The sequence below is a fragment of the Vigna unguiculata genome, chromosome 11 (genome assembly GCF_004118075.2).
Source record: "Vigna unguiculata cultivar IT97K-499-35 chromosome 11, ASM411807v1, whole genome shotgun sequence".
NCBI lineage: Eukaryota > Viridiplantae > Streptophyta > Magnoliopsida > Fabales > Fabaceae > Vigna > Vigna unguiculata.
Window position 1 is genome coordinate 20160370 of NC_040289.1, and position 22059 is coordinate 20182428.

The window sequence follows — 22059 nt, forward strand, 5'->3', positions numbered from 1 at the left end:
TCAGTTTATCCACCATCTTATCCAACTAGTCATTGTACTTTCTGTCTTCATCAGTCTTCACTATTTACTTTTCTTTCTGGTTCAGATGAAACATATTTCTGGGGTATTAGCTTCACTATGAATTTTCAGGTTTTATGAGTATAAGTATAATTAGTGAATTGTTTTTCTTTTGTTATGTAAAATGTCTAGAATAATAATAAGGTTCATCCATTTCAAAACTTACTTAGTTTTATCTTTTCATGTATCACGACATCTCACATTCCTTTCTTATTTTCTTCTATATAGGTGTAACAGCTTATTTTGGAGTGTTTAACCATCATTTTCTATATTGAATGTGAAAACGAATTATTTTTTCCTTTTGGGTACCTTTGACAGTACAACTGATAATAATTTATTAATTATATATATTTTGGGTATCTTTTCAGGTTGTTCATTGTTGATATCGTTAGCACTTATCCAAGAACCTAATGAACTTATTAGAGTTCATTATTTGTCTTGCTTAATCTTTCAAACTTAGGTCACAACATCAACATTTTGACTTTGATGTTGCTGTGTTCCAATACTTTATTTGAACCTGTAAAAGTTTATTTAGGAAAAATAGGTTGACATTGAGATTCAGAGTTCATAAAAATTAAATTAGAACCCATAACCTATAATTAGTCTTTATTAAGTTATCTTTGTCTTCATGTTTAAAAAATTTAAAATTTAAATGTTAATCAATTTCTTGCAAGTGCTAATTTCTTTATCTATGTCTATTCCCTGCAGGTGTGATAGTATATCCTTTCCAAAAATCTATATTCTTCTCCTCACCAAGAAATAGCTAAAGTGGAATCAGAACTAGTCCACCACTGCCTTCTTTATATATTGGCCAGTCTAAAGTGAAAATCTTTACACACAATCATTGCGTGTCAATCACAAGATGTGGCTTGCTTGGTGCTTCGATTGATGCAAAGAGGATTGTAGAAGATAGTGAGGCCACACATCTAGAGCTTCCTTGTCCACTTGCATGGTGTGGAATTGAAAGATGAATCTCTGTTAGGATTAGAAAAAGCAAAAAATGTGTACCTTTTAGTTGAGATATTGTGTACCAAACAATTTTCATTATATATTTTATAAAGTGTTTTATTAATAGTTTTAATTTTATTTATACAATTTTAATAGAATATCTTTGTTTTAATTAATATCTTTAAACTAAAATTATCATTTAAAATATGGTTGCCTAAATCTATAAATAAAATTAAAAATAATATTGTAAAATTAATTTCATGGATTGCATTTCTATATTTCCACATTTGAAAAAGTGTGGCCTATTTATAAATCTTGTTTAAAAGAATAAGCAACTCAGAAACAATTGTTGTGATAGGGAGATTGCAAAAGTGTTACATATTATCATATCTTAGGCAACCATTTGTTCATCATGCAAAATAGACAACAATTTTACAATTTTGTGGTCTAAAAAAAATGTTGTCTATAGTATAGACCACAATCACCTACATAACGGTGTTTTAGCTTTAGGCCACAATTTTTCAATATTACCTAAAGTAATTTTGTTGCAGTGAATATCGATTATGACAAATGATAATTAAATAAAATCACTTTTTATTTGATGCGAAAAACACATTTAATTAGTGTAATTTATTATTTTTTAATAACTTTGAAAATCTTAAAAATGTTTTCTACTTGAATCAATTAACAATGTTGATAATGAGTTATTATGTTTTAAATATCTTATAAATATAATTGAATACAAACCCTTATTGGTTGTGTTGAAACATTCGTCCGTTATCTCATTTTAGATATTGGTTGTGTTGAAACAATATAAAACTTGTTAATAACGTATGTGAAGAACTCAAACAACACCTAATATAAGCTAAGAAAATAATACATTTTCAGTTCATTTCAATCATCATCAAAATATTTTCATTGAAAAGTTAAGTTTTCTCCTTCAAGTCCAACATAGTAATGAAATAAGTGTTTTGCGCAACACATAAGACACAGATGACTAAATCAAGCAATTATAAATGATAAACAAAACAAACAAGATTCTCACCAGAAATTTGAAACAAATTTAAAACTTAATTTCCTACCCTTTTCTGACATCCGAAAAAAGATCTCATCATAAAGAGATCATCACTACTACCACTATTGGATTTATTAGATTTAGTAACATTTTTTGTTATATTTATTATAAATATTACCTTATGAATAACTATAATGATATTTTCTAAAAATGTTACCATAAATAATTAAAAGTGTTACCATAAATAATGTTAACAATGATATTGTAACATTTTTAAATAAGTGTTACTATATTTTCTAAAAATGTTACCATAAATAATTAAAAGTGTTACCATAAATAATGTTAACAATGATATTGTAACATTTTTAAATAAGTGTTACTATAGATAAATAAATTTTCATTTTCTATCTTAATTGTAAATTTTTAAAATGGGAACAATAAATCTGTAATTAATTAATTTTATTATAACATTAAAATAATTTATATTAATTTAAAATTTATATTTAATATAATATTTTAATTTATTTAAAAATATATTTAAAGTAATATTTAATTTATTTACAAATAAATTTAAATTAACAATATGTTATATGTTTTAACAACAAACATATTAAACATGTTTTCAGAATTTTATGGTCTTCAACCCAACGTTACAACCCAAACCCTGTTTTCCTCAAAGTCTCCAACATTCTTTCTCTCTTCAAACTCTGCGATTCACAGTTTTCGTTTTTTCTTCAAGTCCTGCGAGGTGCGTTCCTTCTGTCATCGTTGAATCATTTTTTCATAACTGCTTGAACGTCATTCATTTTGTATTATCGCCATTGTCATCTTTAGGTAATATTATTCTGCACAAAATCTTCTTCCGATATGTTTTTCTTAGTTTTGAAAGACCTAATGCTTCTTCACAAATTTCTCTAAGATTTCTTCTTTTTAATTTCAATATATCTCTTTATTACTAACAAATTAATTATTATTAGGTCAAATCGGTGATGGCAATAAAGGTGAGCTACATCTGCTAATATGAATAATGCATTTCCTTTTGTGCTTTTTGGAACCCATACTGATTGTATTTCATTTTGTGTGTTTGTTTATATGTGGAGTCTTTACTTTCCTATTTTACTATTTTTGCCTAAATATTCCTTCTTGCTTCTTTTCTTTTTCTTCTTGTGTTTATGTTTAACTCAGAATAAATATTTCATAATTAATTATAATTTCGTGTTAAAAGCCAAAATAATAACTAATTATGTATAAAACTTAATTAAAATACAATACTAGTGAGGGACTCATAGATAATTTTATTTTAGATTATACTTGCTTTTAAAAAATGAAATTGAAGTTGAATTCGAGTTTTAAGTTGTGCTGGTTGCAAATACACAATTTATGATTCAAAACGAGTTCAACTCTGACATTTGTTTTTTGTTACAAAACTCAATATATAATGCTAAATTTCATCATCCAAATTAGCTTACTTTATGTGGATATTCAGAGGGTTTCTTTTTATGATCTAGCAATCTACACACCCTGCATCTTTGTTCTGTATGTTTGCAATCTAGTTGATGGGATATAACATAAAACAAGGTGATTGGTATCTTAATTTTCTTTGTCGTTATCATGTAATTTGCAGAGTTGTTTTAATGATCTAAATCAATTGTGGCAACCTCTTGGCAAGGAGAAGGTTGAATACTTCACTCTGCAAGATCTTTGGGACTGCTACTATGAATGGAATGCTCACCAACAGAATCCTCTATGCAATCAACTACCATATTGAAAAAAAAAGGAAGATATAATCTCAGTACTCAATAACCTGAGTTTGCTTTTCCTTATATATCTATTGTGCTGAAAGAAGTTCATAATAACTAAGTATTTGTAGAGAGTAGAAGGTGATGATGACAACAGAAGTAGTGGCAAATTGTAAAACACATTAAGAAAAAATTGAACAAAGAAAGAAATTTAGGTGAAGGACAAGGCAAGAGGACTAAAAAAGGTTAAGAAGTTTGCAGAGAGAAAAAGAAAGATATGTGGATGACAAAATTGACCAGGCAAAGACTAGAAACTATCTTTTTGACTTCTTTGGCTACATTCCTTATTTTGTTCCCTGTTTCAATTAGTACTGCTAATAGCATGCCCAAGTTTCAATGCAGAGTTCACTTTATCCCTTCATTTTTTATTTTTTAGCCTTCCTTTGTAGTATGTAACCATACTAGTAAAGTCTTTGTGTCAAATGTTTCCCTTTCTCATGTTTCTTTTGAAGATTAACAGTGTACTAGCTGAATTATGCTTGATGGTGATGGTCAATGGTGTGGTAATATGGTGTTCTCTTGTTCATTAATTCCTTATATTGACAATCATTATTTATAAATCACTCATAACTTGTGTTGTCATGTCTTGGCTACTATCAAGTTTTATATTAGACTTAAACGTGTTGTAATTCATCTTTTTGATTCATAATACTTGTCATAATTGTGTCTTTCATTACTGATGTTTACATTATATTCTTATTTAATTAGTTTATCGATGATTTGACAGGCATTAGGTTAATGCGCATGGAGCTCAAACAGTGTATGCATCGGAACCAGTCCATGGTCGTTTGAGGTACGACTAAAAAATTCAAAACCATATATGTTGTTTTCTCCAGTACTTATTATGAAATTGCAACATTCATGAAAATAAATATACCTTAAAAGTATCATTTAATGTTATCATATACATCATTCCCTTTTCTTTTAACTAACTCATTGCACTTTACAGTGAAGTTCCAATGACTTTGTAAGTGAGTAATTAGTTTATATGATATGAAAATGTTACGTGATCCTTCACCATATTTCTCCATCCCTTATTTATCCCAATACGTGCTTTTCGATATTCATCCAAATCATTCTGTTGATTTATTTATTTATTTATATATATATATATATATATATAAACAAAATTTTGAATATCTTATGGTTTCTTCTTTCACACTAATTATTATGGATTACATTTTAGTTTAAATATGCATGTTATATCATCATCTTATACAATTGTCACTTTCATGTGTTCAGGATGAAGATGGTGAAGTGGTTAAGTCTGAATTGGGTGAAAAACACACACACACACACACATATATATATATATATATATATATATATATATATATATATATATATTCATTTGTTCTTTGTTCTACATGATATTGGATGAATCTCTATGAGTTGTTGACAATTGTGTTGTTTAAATTAGATGTTGTTACCTTTTATTTGGATTAAGTAAAAGTGTTATTGGTATAAAATTTTAATGTATGTGTTGGTAAAAGTTTATTTTGTTTAATTTAAATGTTTTGGAAATATAGGCATTACATACGGATTATTCTGTATGTAATAAAAAATATGTATTCTAGGTGAATGACCTATGGATTATTTTGTATATAACTTACATACGGATTATTCTGTATGTAATTCACCAAGATGCTTACCTGTGATTGTGTTTTGCTTTGCAGCCAATGTTTCCTGGAGAGAGTGGGGTTGATTAGTTGGTTGAGATCATTAAGGTAAAATTTCTCATGTTCTTTATTCTGTTTGCTTGAACATATGTTTTTGTCTTGAGTGTTGAATCTATTGGCTTTGGTTCTTAATCTAAGTGTTATTATTTGTACTGCAGATCTTAGGAACACCAACCATAGAAGAAATAAAGTGTATGAATCCAAATTACACTGAATTAAGTTTCCTCAGATAAAAGCTCACCATTGGCACAAGGTTAGTAGTTCTTTACTCCCACTTGCCTCTGGAGTATGCAATTCGTAATTACTTGATAAATACCTGTAATCAAATATCTGATTTGATCACTGTATTTATATCAGGTTTTCCACAAGAAGATGCCAACAAAAGCATTTTGTGGAGCATTAAATGATGTTAGTGCAATTAGGTACTTGTTTGTAACATTTTATGGGACATATTTAGAATTGTTTGTAACATTTTATGGGATAATAGAATTTATTTTTACCTAAATCATGTTGTAGGATTGTTTCAATTTTACAAAAAAGTGTATTATTATGATTTTTAGATAGATAAATTAGTAACTTTTTTAAAATGTTATATAAAGACAATTCGTAACATTTTTTAATTATTGCAAAATAAGATAATTGGTAACATTTATTTAAATGTTAAAAAATATAAAGGTAACATTTTTTTTAAATGTTAGAAAATATATGGGTAACATTTTTCAAATGTTCCAGAAAAGTTAAATTTGTAACATTTGTTAAATGTTAGTAAAGATACTAATTGGTAACATTTTTAAAAATGATACTAATAATATATAAACATGTTACTAAAACCTTTTGGTAACATGTATTATAGATAACATGTGTATAAATGTTACCTTTGTGTATAAATGTTACCTTTGCAAATGGTAACATTTTTTTAGGTTTTAGCAACATTGTTTAATTGTTATTAAAGTTAATATTTGTAGTAGTGTACGGGAGAGATGGAGGTGGAGTTTGAGGGTCACTGGAAAAAGGGGCTAAAGGTAGTGACAAAGTAATTAAGCAAAAAAGCTTTGTATCTAACGTTGAGGCTACTTACTCAATCCTTTTAGCTTGTATCTCTTTTATTTTTATATAAATCTGGTTTCAAAAGGATCTTGTTCTTTTATGTATCTCATATTTACGTTGATCTCTTTCTGTGATGTAATTTGATTATAAAAATAAAGCGTACCTCTTGTTCTAGTGTGAAAGTTATATAATTACCTTTTTTTAGAAGAATACGTACTTATTTCAGAATATTCAAAGCGATGAGCTAACTAAAGACCAAATATTATTGACTCAAACGTGAGGATTTTGCTAATGATAGGTGAGTTTCGTGGACCAATATCGCAAGTTGCTCCCCTATAAGCACCAAAATTCAACTTTCTTAGTCTTTTATAGATGTCTCATCTAGTTATTTGGACAGTGACTGAGAGCAACAATTGACAATAATGACACGTTGGTCCTTCAAGTCACATTCTAGAAAGAGAAGCAAACAAAACCCGTAAAAGACGAAATGCAAGAGTCCACAGAAAATTCTACTGAAAATCATTGAACATTTACATTGAAGTTAAAATTTACTTCACACACATTATTGTCACTCACTATTCAGAACCAAGCCACTTGTCTAAACAATTCTGGTGAAGTTTATACTTCGCACACAAGTTTGACTCCTTCATTATCTATGCTTTAGATACTCTCTTTCTGTTGAACGGTTTCAGTTTTCTTAATCTTGGGCGTGAGCTCTAACTCTCAGGCTTAGTTCTCAATGAAGTTTATTCTTGTTACTCTCACGAGTCTCCTGCTTATACCGTTTATCCCTTCTGTTGTTTCCACAGTACAAGACACGTCATCTATTTCTCAGTCCCAGTCCCTCAGTTATGGAAACACCATAGTTTCTCGCCCACTCGGAACCTTTGAGCTTGGTTTCTTCAATCTTGGAAATCCCAACAAGATCTACCTCGGGATTTGGTATAAGAATATTCCGATTCAAAACGTTGTTTGGATTGCAAACGGTGCCAATCCTATCAATGAATCCTCTGCCATCTTGAAACTAAATAGTTCTGGCAACTTGGTCATTTCCCACAACAACATCGATGTTTGGTACACTAGTTCTGCAAACGATGCACAGAATCCAGTAGCAGTACTTTTGGATTCTGGTAATCTTGTAATAAGAGATCAGAGTGCAGCAAATACAGAGGAATACTTGTGGCAAAGTTTTGATTACCCTTCTAATACAATGGTTGCTGGAATGAAGATTGGATGGGACATCAAAAGAAATTTTAGTATTCGTATCGTATCTTGGAAGAGTTATGATGATCCAACACCAGGAGATTTGTCATGGGGCATTAAACTATATCCTTATCCTGATACCTATATCATGAAGGGAACCAAAAAGTTCTGCAGAACTGGACCATGGAATGGATTGCGCTTCAGTGGCCGGCCAAATCTGAGGCCTAATAAGGTTTACAATTATGAGTTTGTGTCCAACAAGGAAGAGGTTTATTACACATGGACACTGGTGAATACTAGTTTAACAACAATTGTGGTCCTTAACCAAACCTCGGAAGAGCGTCCTCGTTATGTGTGGTTAGAGGATACTAAATCATGGTCACCTTATTTAACCATACCAGCGGAGCTCTGTGACCATTATGGCGTATGTGGAGCCAATGCATATTGCGCCCCTTCTGCATCACCAATGTGTGAATGTTTGAAAGGGTTCGAGCCTAAGTCTCGAGAAAACTGGAGCACAACGGACTGGTCTCAAGGATGTGTCCTTAAACATGCTTTGAATTGCAAGAATGATGGGTTTGTCCCTGTCGAAGGCTTGAAAGTTCCGGATACTGAACATACCTCTGTGGATCAGAGTATTGATCTAGCGCAATGCAGAAGCAAGTGCTTGAATGATTGTTCCTGCATGGCATATACAAATTATAATATTAGTGGATCAGGAAGTGGTTGTGTGATGTGGTTTGGTGATCTAATTGACATCATACAGTATTCAAATGCTACATATGGGCAGGCTTTATATATCCGGCTGCCAAAATCAGAATTAGGTAACTGCTTCGTTAACTTTTCCAGCTACACCTTTTCTTGTTTTTCTAATCACAGTTTCAGTCTTGTCTTTCGGAATTGATGTTTGGATCTTCAAAAAGGAATTTATCCTTTGTTATTTTGTTTGGTCAAATTCAACCGCCAAGAAGATGCTATCAACAGGCGGAGGAAGTCCACAATAAAACTTGTAACCAGCATCCCTGTGGCTTCAGGGATGCTTTTACTTGGTATTTATTTCATCTGCAGATTCCGGAGGAAGAAGAACGGTAAAGTATTTTTCCTTTTCTCTTAACTGAAAAATGAGCTGAATAATTCCTTGTACTGGATTTGATGAAGCAGGAAATGTCTAAAATGAGAAAGTAAAACTGAACCCACTGAATTAAAATATCTGATAAATTTAATTAAAGAGACAGACACAGGTGATACCTGAACTCCATGGTAGGTGTTCAACTTTAATTCTTAATAAAAGCATTCTCTTTAGCACACTTTATTAACATTGTTATTTTAGCAGTATTAATGTTAAATTCAATAGCCATGTGCAATAATTTCAACTCTACCAAAATGCTAACAATAACTATCATTTGAATATTTTGTTTGATGATCCATCAGCATGGTCAACCACTTTTGTTACGTTTAATAGTTGTTGAATTTAATAACTTGTATGAGTAAAACAGAAAAAACACAACACTGTCATTTCTTTTTATCCGAACAATTTCTTTTTCTGCATAATACAATATCTATTTTAACTAGTTTAAGTTTACTTCCATAGATTTCTAATTAATTATACTCATTTTCAGAGAAGTCAGAAAATATCTTTGAATCATGTGTGGATGATTTGGATCTACCATTGTTTGATTTGTCAACAATTACAGCTGCTACTGATAATTTCTCAGAGATGAATCGGATTGGAGAAGGTGGTTTTGGACCTGTATATTGGGTAATCCAATGTTTTCTTTTTTCGAATTTCAATAATCCATTGCTATTATAGAATTATTAATTATTAATGTTATATATAACGAGTTTATACTCACATGAATGCGGCTTGCAGGGAAAATTATTCAGTGGACTAGAAATTGCTGTAAAGAGACTTTCACAAAATTCAGGACAAGGAATAACCGAGTTTGTAAATGAAGTTAAACTGATTGCAAAACTTCAGCACAGGAATCTTGTAAAACTTTTAGGCTGTTGCATTCAAAACCAAGAAAAAATATTGGTTTATGAATATATGTCCAACGGCAGCCTAGATTACTTCATTTTTGGTATAGAGTATCAGGATCTCTTACTTTAGTACTCACTAGTGTTTTATAACTATATTAATAGATAGAAGCTTCTCAAGCATGAATATTCATTTTTTTAATGAAAGATTTGTTGTGAAACACAGATCACACAAAAGGTAAACTACTTGACTGGAAAAAGCGTTTCCACATAATTTGTGGACTTGCAAGAGGACTTATGTATCTTCATGAAGATTCTCGACTAAGGATTGTCCATAGAGACCTCAAAGGGAGTAATGTTCTTCTAGATGAAGATTTCAATCCAAAAATATCAGATTTTGGATTGGCTAAAACTGTTGGAAAAGAGGAGATTGAAGGAAACACAAATATGATAGTTGGAACATTGTGAGTGTTTAAATGTTTCAAAACCTTTTCCATTTACAGACAAATCATGTAAATTTGATCTTTCTTCAATGGTTTATTTCAGTGGGTACATGGCACCCGAATATGCTATTGATGGTCAGTTTTCTATAAAATCTGATGTATTCAGCTTTGGTGTTATATTGTTGGAGATAATATGTGGGAGGAAAAATAGAGGATCATATCATGGAAAGCAATATAACCTTGTTGATCATGTAAGCACTTTGATATTATTATTTTGTCCATCTTATATGATTTTTGTTTTTCATTGTAAAAATTTTGTTGTTTGTATGTAGGCATGGACATTGTGGAAATTTGGAAAGACTTCAGAAATAATTGACCCAAACATTGAGAGTTCATGCATTGAATCTGAATTGTTACGTTGCATCCATATTGGGCTATTGTGTGTTCAACAATACCCAGAGGATAGGCCTACAATGAGTTCAGTGGTTTTAATGTTGGGAAGTGAGATGGATTTGGATGAACCAAAAAGGCCGGGGATTTTCAATAAGAAGGAATCTATTGAAGCAAGTTCAAGCTCAAGTAGTTCAACCAATGCCCTAACCATAACCCTAAAGGCTCGGTGAAAATCAATAACATGGTTGCACAACTCATACTAATGGTTGCAGAAGTTTAACCTGGAACACACATGCACATTTTGAGTCCCACACAAACCAAAAATTTAGTAAAACTATGATAAATAGGCATGGATTCCAATGTATACATTTTTCATTAATTATGCATTTATTAGTTATCATAAAATGTGTTTCAGTGTTAAATAAATATTTCAAAATGAGCTTCAACCCTTGACCTTCCTTCGATCACCATGGATTTGAGACGTTGGATTAAATGGGTTTAAGCTGGGTTAAAGGTCAATTGACTCGTAACACACCAACAATAGTCCTTTAGTGTTTCTTTTACGATTTTTAAAAAAAAAAATTCATTATAACTATTTACTACTTATTATGTAGGTTGAAAATTTGATCTTTTTAAATGCTAGAATGATGTCCAATAACGTTTTAATAGTTTAGATGTTTAATTTATTTGTTTGCCAAGTTATGTAAGTTGTCACTTTAATTTTCAACTACTATCTTTATAGTAATGTTTTGTAAAAAGGCCAACACTTTGATTATTAATACTATAAGATAATGCTATAAAACAATATGTCAAGTCAATCGACTTTGATTGTACTGTAATAAATATATAAAATAAATTAAAAATACAAAACAAACTTACATGGGTTAACTCACCAATTCGTGGTAGGTCAAGTTGTGTTACAAAAGTTTTGGTTCACAAAAAACTAAGCCTAGTTGAGTCAACTCATGTGTGCTAGGTTGACTTACTTTGATACCCCTAATGTCAAATGTCTTTCCTAGCACCTTCTCGCATCTTAGTAGATACGAGTGAAGAAATTCATAGGGTTTGAAGTTGGAGCAATGCCCAAAACAAGAATCTTTAGTAAAAAAGGTCTTTCAAAAGTCATCATAGTCTAATGTGGCATCTATTGTGAGGCCAAAACATTTTTGTGTCCATTGTGAAGCCGAGTGGAATAATTATCCAACAATAGCATGGTTTCAACTTGGAACATGACGAACAACACACACACACATGATGGCTAGAATAATTCTGGGAAAATCATCACAACAAGATGGTTATGATTCTTAATCTCTGAAAGGAGTTTGAAAGTATTAAAAGAAAGACTATGGAAGAAGTACAAGCATTGGAAAATGAGACTAAAGTCTCTATGTAGCCATGACCATTGCAAATAATAGCCTAAGAGTCGAGACCGATTATTGTGCCTTGACACACGCCTCATTTGGAGTAGAAAGGTCTCAAGGTCATCCCGTAATATATGGAATAATGGAAACACCTTTTGTTACTTATTGATAAATTGTGAAAAAAACTAGCCTCAAATGTGGACAACTTGGGAGTCAAAATGAACAAGTTCATGCACTTAAAGAATTAAACTTAATTTAGGTTATGAAGTGTTTTTCAAACAAAACTAAGTCCCCAATAAAGAGCATAACCTAGGTTGATTCTAAAAGAACATATACTACGAGAAATTACTAAATTGCCTACTAATTATTACGTACAAATTAAAATTTGAAGGTAAAATGAGTTTTATTTATGAATTTTTCCTACCGATTTAAATTCATATATGTAAATAGACATTATGTAAGAAAAATTTCATATGTAAGTGAAAATAGTTACTTACGAATTCCCTGGGAAAGGTTTATGCCATTACGTAGGAACGACTTCCAATGGAATATGTCCACAAGTAATTTTAGTTAATTCCTTAGATAAAGTAAATTCTTAGTTCCATACAAAAAATACATACAAGTTTAGGTAAATATTACATTTAACAAAAGTTGACAAAATAAAACTTGAAGTATGTCTAGTTGATCTTTATTTGGTTACCTTATATCATTTTCTCCTTACGTCCTAATTTTCATTATATATCCATCTTCAAGATGTATTCGCTATTTTTCAACCATCTTTGCTATTTTTATTCAAGCCATTTATTGCGCCATAATTGTGCTTTTACTTCATTCCTTCTTCATTTCAATGATCTTTAGTTGTACTTGTTTTGTAATCATTATTGTATAAGAGACATTACAAAAAAATCGTGTTAAATACAACATTTATATAGGTGATACAAAATGGTGCTTATGACAACCATATTTTGCACATGTGGCAGGTCCATATATAACAATATATCCACTACAAGAAAATGGTGAATTAGCTACAAATAATTACAAACAAATCTAGATCTGTAGGTAAAGTAGGCATCACATATGGATTTTACGTACGAATATGTAAGATTGAGTTACATATGGATATTTTTGTACGTAAAGCAAAAACATTTCATACTGAATATTCCATATATAAAATCCATATGTATTATTGGCGTGTTAGAGCGGGAGCTTTTGCTAAGGATATTTCCCGTAGGTAATGGTACATGATCCGTTTGTAAGTAAAAAAACTTTACCTACAGATCTTACATACGGATATGGAAAATAATTAATTAAAAAATAAAACTATATTTTAACTCCTACTCTCTCAAAATATGTCACACTCCCGCTCCACACTCTCAAAAATAGTCTAAGCACCTCACAACTCTCACAAAGAAGAAGAAGAAAACTAGCTTACCCACACCCACACAGAATCCCCCCTATCCAGCGAGGATGTGAAAGCCTTAACCTCCATTGTGAAAACTCTTCTGTATTGGTCGTCCTGTTGCCACCTCCTCCACATACATAAACACTTATACTTTAGCTCGATTTGGAAGCTCTCATCTCGTGACATCGGAACCCTAGTCGTTGCGTCACAAAGCATTCATCTCACCTCCGGCGTGATTTTCAAAGGTTAGGGTAAGCAAACCTAAACTCGATCGATTTGTGTTGTGGGTAGATGAAAAATCGTTATTTGTTTTGCTTTGATTTTGGATTTCACTGAATTGAAGAGAGGTAAAATGGGTCTCCCATTGTTTGTCGTTTTGAATGGCTTAGTTTTCATTTGGGTTTCATGATTTTACGTGTTTTTGTGTGATTGAGAATGATATATCAGTGTTATGTGAATTTTTGCTTTTCTAACACTGATTTCTTCTCTATTTGGTTTGATTATTTAATTTTCCTTATTGCTTTAGTACTAATTGTAGTTGTAGCCTTAATTTTTAAGTAGTAAAATTCAATTTTGTCTTGTTTTAATGTAGTCTTCAGTTTAAGAAGAGAATTTTTGAGTTCTTTGTTTTTTTTCGTTTCTATCTCTTTAAATGCTTGGATGGGATGTGGTTGAAGGTGGGAGGGTTAAAGCTTGCATTTACTCTTTCTTATCCTTGCAGTAACTTTCTATGATTTGCATGATATTATGTTTTGTTCATCAATATTAATTCAAATCTTCTTTCACATGGCAATTGGGTTTTATACGTTATGGTTGGGTGTAGACCCTATCAAAGTAATGTTTCCTATGGCTTGATTGATTAGCCAAACTTATTTTGTGGGATGTGTTACGATTGGGTTGGATGCATGTTTGCTTTTCTTTCTCCTTTTGTTAACTTTGCAGCCACAAACTTCAATTTTTAATGCTTTGAATACTTTCATTGATGAGACAGCCATGGGCTTTTGTTATAGTTCTTTCCTTTGTATATTTGGGTTGTAGACATATCAATTTAATTTCTCTTTCTTTAGCTTTTGGGGTTCAATTTAAGTAAAAGGTTTTGAGATTAGGTAGTTATAGTAGATACATTAGTTGTTGTTTTGCATAACTTTCCTTCATTTGATTTTAATTTTAGTACCTACTAATGTAACAGTTTTGTGTCTTTGCTATGTTTAGGAAACCTTCATAGATTTTATATAGGATTTCAATTATTGTTTTTAGTTTAGATCACAATTTTTTTCTTCTAGTTACTTCATTTTGAAGTTTTAATAGTCATATTTTGTTTCCTTTGTTGTTTGAGTTTAGATTACATTTTCAACTTTTGAATTGATTATCACCTTTCTTTTATCATTTAACACTTTTTGGGATCAATTTCTTACTGTTTTTAGTAAGTTTTGGCATATTAGCATGAGTTTATTTCCTCCCTCTACATTGCATACATAAAAATTTCCAATTTTATTCCATGTTAACGAATCACCCAATTGGGGATATTTGATTTGTTTCACTTTATGTTTATAGTAGGCGTGAGTTGTAGTGATAGAGATATGAAAAAGCCATGCAGTGAGGTGGTGGTGTGAAGGTTTAATATGTGAGATGTGCATGTGCGTGATTTAATAATTGGGAGAGAGAAAAAATGGTTGCATGAGAAAACATTTGTCTTGTTAACTTTTTAAATAAAATTTTTGTTTTTGGTTATTCCCACAGTTTTTAATTTGCATATTTTTTTAGAAAACCAAACCAGTCAAACCAGAAACAAAACTATACATTTTATGAAACATGACATCATCCACAATCCAAATACATTTGAAAGTGTCTTGTAACAACAAGTCAATATCTTAATCAATACTATTGTACATCTAAATTATAAATTTGACACATGCTATCCTACCAAACTTTATGGATTTCGCGAAAATTGGTGTAGTACTCTTGTATGTCTGCAAAATAAGAGATTAATATATATATACAATAAAACTAATACACAATAGACTATAAATTCATAGACTCATATTACAAAAATAAGAACTTGGGAGCGTGAAAAACGAAGTGAATGAAATTGGGAGGATGCAAAGATACTCACATTCCCAAAAGTTACACAGTCCCACCACAATGCAACAATACCTGATAAAGAAAACAACCATAAAAACACAAGAAACAATAAAAAACAGGAGAAAAAAATAAAAACAAAGAAAATCCCAACAAAAACCTAACAAAACACAAAACAACAACCAAAATCACAAAAACAATTATACAAAATGCGAAAAAAAAGGGGAATCGTGTAATTTTTTGAATTTCAACTAACCACCACATGGAGGGAGAACATAGCGGAGCACGACGGTCGCTTGCCAAAACAGGAGCAACGGTGGCGCGAGAGACTAACAGACAATGGAGAAGCTTTGTGTCGGGAAAATGAAGAGTTGCTGATGGCGTGGAATGGTGGCACAACAAAGGCTGGCGCGGTGGCTGCGTGGGACGAACCAGCAACTACTATGGAACCTAAATGACCACAACTACGTGGAAGGAGGCTCGACGGTGGCTGACGGTGTTAATAGAGGCTGGACAATGATCGTTGTGGACGGCTGCAGCGCATTCAAATGAGAGAAAACGCAAATGTTACGTTGTAGAAGACGAAGAAAAGTGCATTCACGTTTTGAATCCCTAACTTAGTATATTGCCTTAGTTCAATTTTTAACCGAGGTAAAATAGTGATTTTTGGCCTCGATTCAATTTTAACCGAGGTAAAACAGTGATTTTTGGCCTTAGTTCAATTATAACCGAGGTCAAGTGTTAATCTTCTAGTTAATTTTTTGCTTCAAGTTAGGGAAACTAAAGCCTAAAAGGCTTTATGGCAGCGGGTCTACTGACACCGAGGCAGAAAAGTAGATTCTGCTTCGGTTATTGAGGGAATCGAGGCAGAAAAGCTGGCAGGAATTGCAAAAATGCCACCGCGCCATTATATGTTTCAGTTTCTTGATAACCGAGGCCTATAACGTAAGTTAAATAGTCAAAACTGCACTAGTGTTGGAATAATTTATGTATTTAGATCACTACAAGAAAAGTGCCTATTATCTACGAATTTTTTTTCGTAAATAAAATTTTTTTATATACAAAAACTTTTCGTAGATAAAAATATTGTTTGTGAGTAACAACGAAATATACTTACATACAGCAATTTCGTAGGTAATTATAACATACTTTAGCAAAAAATTTTCATACGAATAATTATCTATGAAAATAAGAGTAGAAAATAATAATTATAAAAAAATATAAAAATTAGTATGAAAAAATATTATCTACGAAAAGAATTCGTATGTAAATATTATATAATTTTTTAATTAAAAATAATACACTATTTACGTAGGTTTTATTCCCTCTCTATCTATCGATCTTCCCAAAACCAAACTCTGCAAATCCTTACTCTCAGCTCTAACGCTCTCATAGGCGAGATCACTGCCAATTTATCAAACCTCACTTTCCCCTGCTACCTCGACCTATAGAAGAACCAATTCTCCGGTGAGTTCCGTCCGAGTCACACTCGCCTCACTCGATTCATTTGTTTGGATCTCTCCTCCTACAACGTCACCTATCAAATTCCTTTCATCCCAGCTCCGTCTCTGTCTCCCTCCTCCAATTTAACATCGGTCATGACGCATAAGAAGTCCAAGAAGTTCTCCACGGGCGCCATTGTCGCAATCATTGTCGGGTCAGTCTCATCGCGGCGTTGTTGTTATGTCGTCAGCAAAACTGCCAAAGCCTGTTGCGGAGGCATGTGCCGTGCTGGTGGAGGCGGGGCCGTTGTCGTCGAAGGAGAACATCACCGGGGGTTGAGTGGAGGCGGAAAGAAACAAGTTGGTGTTCTTTGAAGGGGGATATACAGTTTCGATTTGGAGGATTGGTTGAGGTCTTCGACGGAGATGTTGGGGAAGGGCAATTTGGGGACTTCGTACAAGGCGATGTTGGAGGAAGGGACGATGGTGGTGGTGAAGAGTTCAAGATGTAAACAGAAGTTCTAGGGAAGATTAAGCACGATAGTGTGGTGCCTCAGGTTGTTTTCTCTCCTTCACGGTAGCATATTCTTGTTCTTATCCAACACCTACCCAATTCCTTTTCTGTTTGTTCATTTTTCTCTGCTCAATTGTGTTTATAGGTAAATATTGAACTCAAATGCAAATCAAATTGATTGTTGTAGTTTAGGAACACCATACTTAGTTTGCTCTTCGCGGAACAGGCCAACAAGGAGAATGATGAGGTTTATACACATGTTACTTTGCTTCCTCAGCCCGAGGTTGGTTTTCATTTGAAGTTGTTTATGTTTTGGTGTGTTTCTAACTTGTAAGGGTTGAAATTTGGTGCTTCTTTAGGGGGAACTAGTAAATATTTTAGCTTCTTTCATTGCTTAATTAGAACAAGGGACAGTTGTCTCTGGCTTAAAATGTTAGAAATTCACATCAAGTAGTTCTGAATACACTGGATTCTTTTCAGTTGGAAGGAATGAATTTAGAGGGCAAAGAACTTGAGGAATTTGGAGCAGAAGAAGAGGGAGATGAAAGATCACCAACTAAATCAACCCCTCACATGCTCTGCAAAACACTAATTGCCTCGGATACTAGCACACATGGGGGCTTCTTTGTTCCTCGTAGAGTTGCTGAAGACTGTTTTCCTCCTTTAGTGTGGCATCTTTCATAGCATAATATTAAGCATTAACACTTACAAAAAAGAAATGAAAAGTAAAATTAATCAAACTTCTTACATAAGTTAAAATAAACTTTTGATGCATCTCAACTGTTGCAAAATTTAGATAACAAAGATTCTATTAGAGTGCATAAATTTGATTGTATATCCTTGATTAAGTTGGTGAACTATTCTTTTGCAGGATTATAAGCAGCAGAGGCCTTCACAAGAGATTATTGCCAAAGACCTGCATTGCCACTGTACAATTATTCTCATTGACACGTATCCGTTCTACAATGTCAGATCATTGTTCCGTTAACGGCGTTTCTGAAAATTTAACGGGATGGACCACATTGATGCCAATTAACTAATTTGGGTACTAAATAGATACAAAGTTAAAAGCGGGTACCATTTAGACACATTGAAACGAAACTGGGTACGTTGCAAATAATTATACCTATAATCTATAAAGAAGAGGATTTTGTTGCTCGCGTCAAAGAGATTACGTCAGGCAATGGAGTTGAAGTAGTCTATATACCTTTGAGGTAGTACCTATTCTATTCTATGCTACACCCAAATTAAATTTCAAAATTAGAAACTTGATAATTGAGTAGAAAACTAGAATGATTAGGATTAGATTGCATGTTAGTCCTTGTAATATATGTCCTTCTTGGTTTTAATCCCTGCATAAAATTACTATTGGTTTCAATCACTTTGGCTTTTGGTCTTTGTTTGATATTAATTCCTATAATATCTATTTTACAAGGATTAATTCAATGTGTATCAAATATTACAGGGAGTACAACCAAATAACGAGGACCAAAAGCAAAATCATTGATTTTTCAGGATAAAAGGGTGTATACCATGAGAACTAAAAAGTTATTAAGCCAAATTATTGCATGGATGTATCCATTAGAATTTGCTTATTTTCTAATCCTTTACAGGTTCCTTCTATGATAATAATTTGGTTTGTAGGTATGAGATTAGATTTATACTTTATAATTCAGATGATCCTATGTTAATAACCAATTAGAACTAAACACCAACTAAGTCCTAGATATGATGATTACCGTTCCCCACCAACATCTGAACTCATACATCTTAATGAATTTCTCTACATTAAACCTTTTTCTAATTTAGAATTCATAATGTTATGTTGCATTCTATTAGTATTTGGTTTCTCAATAACAAGGCATTAACGAGGCATGCATATATATGCTGAGGTGTGTGTTGATTTGTGTAGGGATCTTTGGCATGCTTGAAGCTTAGGGGCTACATGGTAAGTTTTGGACAGTCATCAGGTTCACCTGATCCAGTTCCATCATAGAAAATTACCTACTTATTAGGTATTTAAAAATGTAGCTTTGATATAGGCTTTAATTGCATTCACCTTCCTTTAAGTGAATTACAAGAACATTGTCTCTATTTTGATGCTTGCGAAGATTTTTAATTTGACTTTTAATTGCATTCATCTAGCATTGGATTAATTTGACTTTTAATTGCATTTTGTAAGTCTTGACTTCTTTAATTTAAGTTTTATGCTTTAAATACACAAACCATGGAGTGGTTTCCTACCAATCAAGATTGAATGTATGATAGATGCTATAGTAGTAGAAGAGATGGCGATAACATTAATATGAGCAACGCCAACTTCAACAAGACCGGGACAACCACAACAAAGCAACCAACAAAAAAGTCACCAAGACGAGAACCCATGACTACTAAATATTAGGCATTTAGAATTTTTACATTTTTGAATTATGATAGAACTTTTAGATTATGTTTATTAGAACTTGATTAGGATTTTATGCAATACATACGAAGCAAATTTATGGAGACTGTATAAGAAATGCAGCTTTTGAAAGAATTTTTGAGAATCTAGAACCTGTTTTATTTTTTTAATATATATTTAAGTTATCTACGAAAAAGTTCGTAGGTAAATTATCTACGAAGATTTTTGTAGGTAAATTATTTATGAAATATTTCGTAGGTAAGTTACCTATGAAAATGATCGTAGATAAGGTATCTACGAAATATTTCGTAGATAACCTTAGTAATGGGAAATGTCTCTTATATACGAATTTTTCGTAGGTAATGTTCGTAGATGACGTTACCTACAAATGACATTTTCGTAGTTAAAATTACCTACCAACCCAATACCTACGAAATTCGCTTCGTAGGTAATTCGTAGATAACAACAAATTACTTACAAAAATTGTTTATTATCTACGAATTTTGGGCATAGATAATAATCATATTTCTTGTAGTGGATATTTTATTTATGTTTTTCACTTTGTAAACCTTGACACTTGTTCTATATTCAGATACTATTTGGATTAATTAGAGTAATATATCTTTGCTTGTACTACTAGTTTGTAAACTTTGACACTTGTTTTGTATTCAAATATTGTCTAAGTTGTATAATGTCCAGGTTAAAAACTGCAAAAATTGTTCTTCTATTTAAGGAGAAAATAGGTCAAACAATCGAGATAATTACATTTGGAATCTTCCGTATGTAATTACATACGAAATAGTCTGTATGTAGTTACATAGGGAATAATTCGTATGTAATTACATATGAAATAGTCCGTATGTAATTACATACAGATTATCCATATGTAATTACATACAGAATAGCCCATATGTAATTGCATACGAAATAGTTTGTATGTAATTAAATACGGATTGTAACTGCCAGTGGTAATCAATTATCATTCGTGGTAATCGATTATCTTAAGTGGATTTTCGAAAAATAGAAGTTTTGAGTTGGTAATCGATTATCATAAGTTGGTAATCGATTACCACATTGATTTTTGCAAAAAAAAAAATAGTTTTTCTTAGAGGAGTTGTGAGCTTACAACTAACTAGAGAAAGTTAAGCTTATTACAATAACTTTAAATATAAAATGTACTAGTCTTCAATGTATCTCTTGAATCCAAGCATTTTTTTAAGTCTTCAACATTTTTTCATGCATCATCATCAAGTCTTCCATACTTCTTTATAATTCATCATCATCAAAACTCCTTATTGAAGCAAGATGTCCATCTTCTTCCTTTGGTCGACATCATGTGCAAATAAGTGGCGAGCCAGAAAGGACGTTTTGTACAAGTCCACCAGAACTTGAAAAATTAAACTTTTATGTACACACAAAGTTACATGTACTTGTTATGGACCATAGTACTCAGATTTAACTGATTATCAACCCAAACTAATTAACTGGCTTGAGTGGTTTCCAAAAAAATGATTGAAAACCTGTCAAACATATATGGTGATCCATGTGCAAATAAGTGGGGAGCTAGAAAAAACTTTTTGTATAGTCTACCAGAACTTGGAAAATTAAACTTTTATGTACACTTGAAGTTACATGTACTTGTTATGGACCATAATAATCATATTTAACCGATTATCAACCCAAACTAATTAATTGGCTTGAGTGGTTTCCAAAAAAAAAAATGACAGAAAACCTGTCAAACATATATGTTGATCCATGTGCAAATAACTAGGGAGCTAGAAAGAACTTTTTGTACAGTCTACCAGAACTTGGAAAATTAAACTTTTATGTTACACACGATGTTACATGTACTTGTTTTAGACCATAGTAATCAGATTTAACTAGTTATTAACCCAAACTAATTAATTGGCTTGAGTGGTTTTAATTAGGAGATGTCAAACATATATTAGGACATAGTTAATTATATGAGGACAAACAATGACACAAAGTAATTAACTAGGCCCTCATATATGTTTGACATGTTTTGTGTCATTTATTTTGTAGACAAGTGAAGCTAGTTAAATATTTTGGGTTGATAACAAGTTAAATCTAATTATTATGGTGCATAACAAGTACATGTAACTTCGTGTGTACATTGTAACACCCCCAATTTAGGATGTCATGAGAAGCTATCATTCGCGTTTCGTTTAGAAGTAAAACAATTATTTCACAAAAATGTACTTCAAAAAAAAATTATAATTTAAATGTAAATAGGTAGTTCAAAACTTCCATTGATAATAGTAAATAAATAAAAAAACAA

At 31.8% G+C, this 22059-nt stretch overlaps 1 protein-coding gene and 2 long non-coding RNA genes across 7 annotated transcripts; all 3 read left to right on the top strand.

The window, feature by feature from the left end:
• The first annotated feature begins 2676 nt into the window (after positions 1-2676).
• LOC114168191 lies at positions 2677-5968 on the top strand. Its single transcript, XR_003600636.1, has 6 exons — positions 2677-2768; positions 2998-3021; positions 3645-4612; positions 5496-5546; positions 5657-5751; positions 5856-5968. It is a non-coding gene; the product is annotated as an uncharacterized LOC114168191 (long non-coding RNA).
• A 1170-nt stretch (positions 5969-7138) lies between these two features.
• Positions 7139-10966, top strand: LOC114168560 (G-type lectin S-receptor-like serine/threonine-protein kinase At4g27290). Of its 3 annotated transcripts, none has more exons than XM_028053436.1 (7): positions 7139-8572; positions 8717-8836; positions 9443-9507; positions 9619-9829; positions 9952-10189; positions 10272-10419; positions 10501-10966. In XM_028053436.1, exons 1-7 carry the CDS (start codon positions 7285-7287, stop codon positions 10789-10791), a joined length of 2361 nt encoding a protein of 786 aa, XP_027909237.1. In that variant the 5' UTR covers positions 7139-7284; the 3' UTR covers positions 10792-10966. The 3 variants fall into 3 exon arrangements, with proteins under 3 accessions (XP_027909237.1, XP_027909235.1, XP_027909236.1); XM_028053434.1 differs by having other exon boundaries at positions 7140-8572; positions 9368-9507; XM_028053435.1 differs by having other exon boundaries at positions 7142-8572; positions 8720-8836; positions 9368-9507.
• Positions 10967-16743: 5777 nt separating this feature from the next.
• LOC114168843 lies at positions 16744-19503 on the top strand. 3 transcript variants are annotated; one of them, XR_003600773.1, is made up of 5 exons: positions 16744-17402; positions 17547-17642; positions 17840-18084; positions 18231-18573; positions 19272-19503. It is a non-coding gene; the product is annotated as an uncharacterized LOC114168843 (long non-coding RNA). The 3 variants fall into 3 exon arrangements; XR_003600772.1 differs by having other exon boundaries at positions 17505-17642; positions 17840-18573; XR_003600771.1 differs by having other exon boundaries at positions 17840-18573.
• The last annotated feature ends 2556 nt before the right edge of the window (positions 19504-22059 follow it).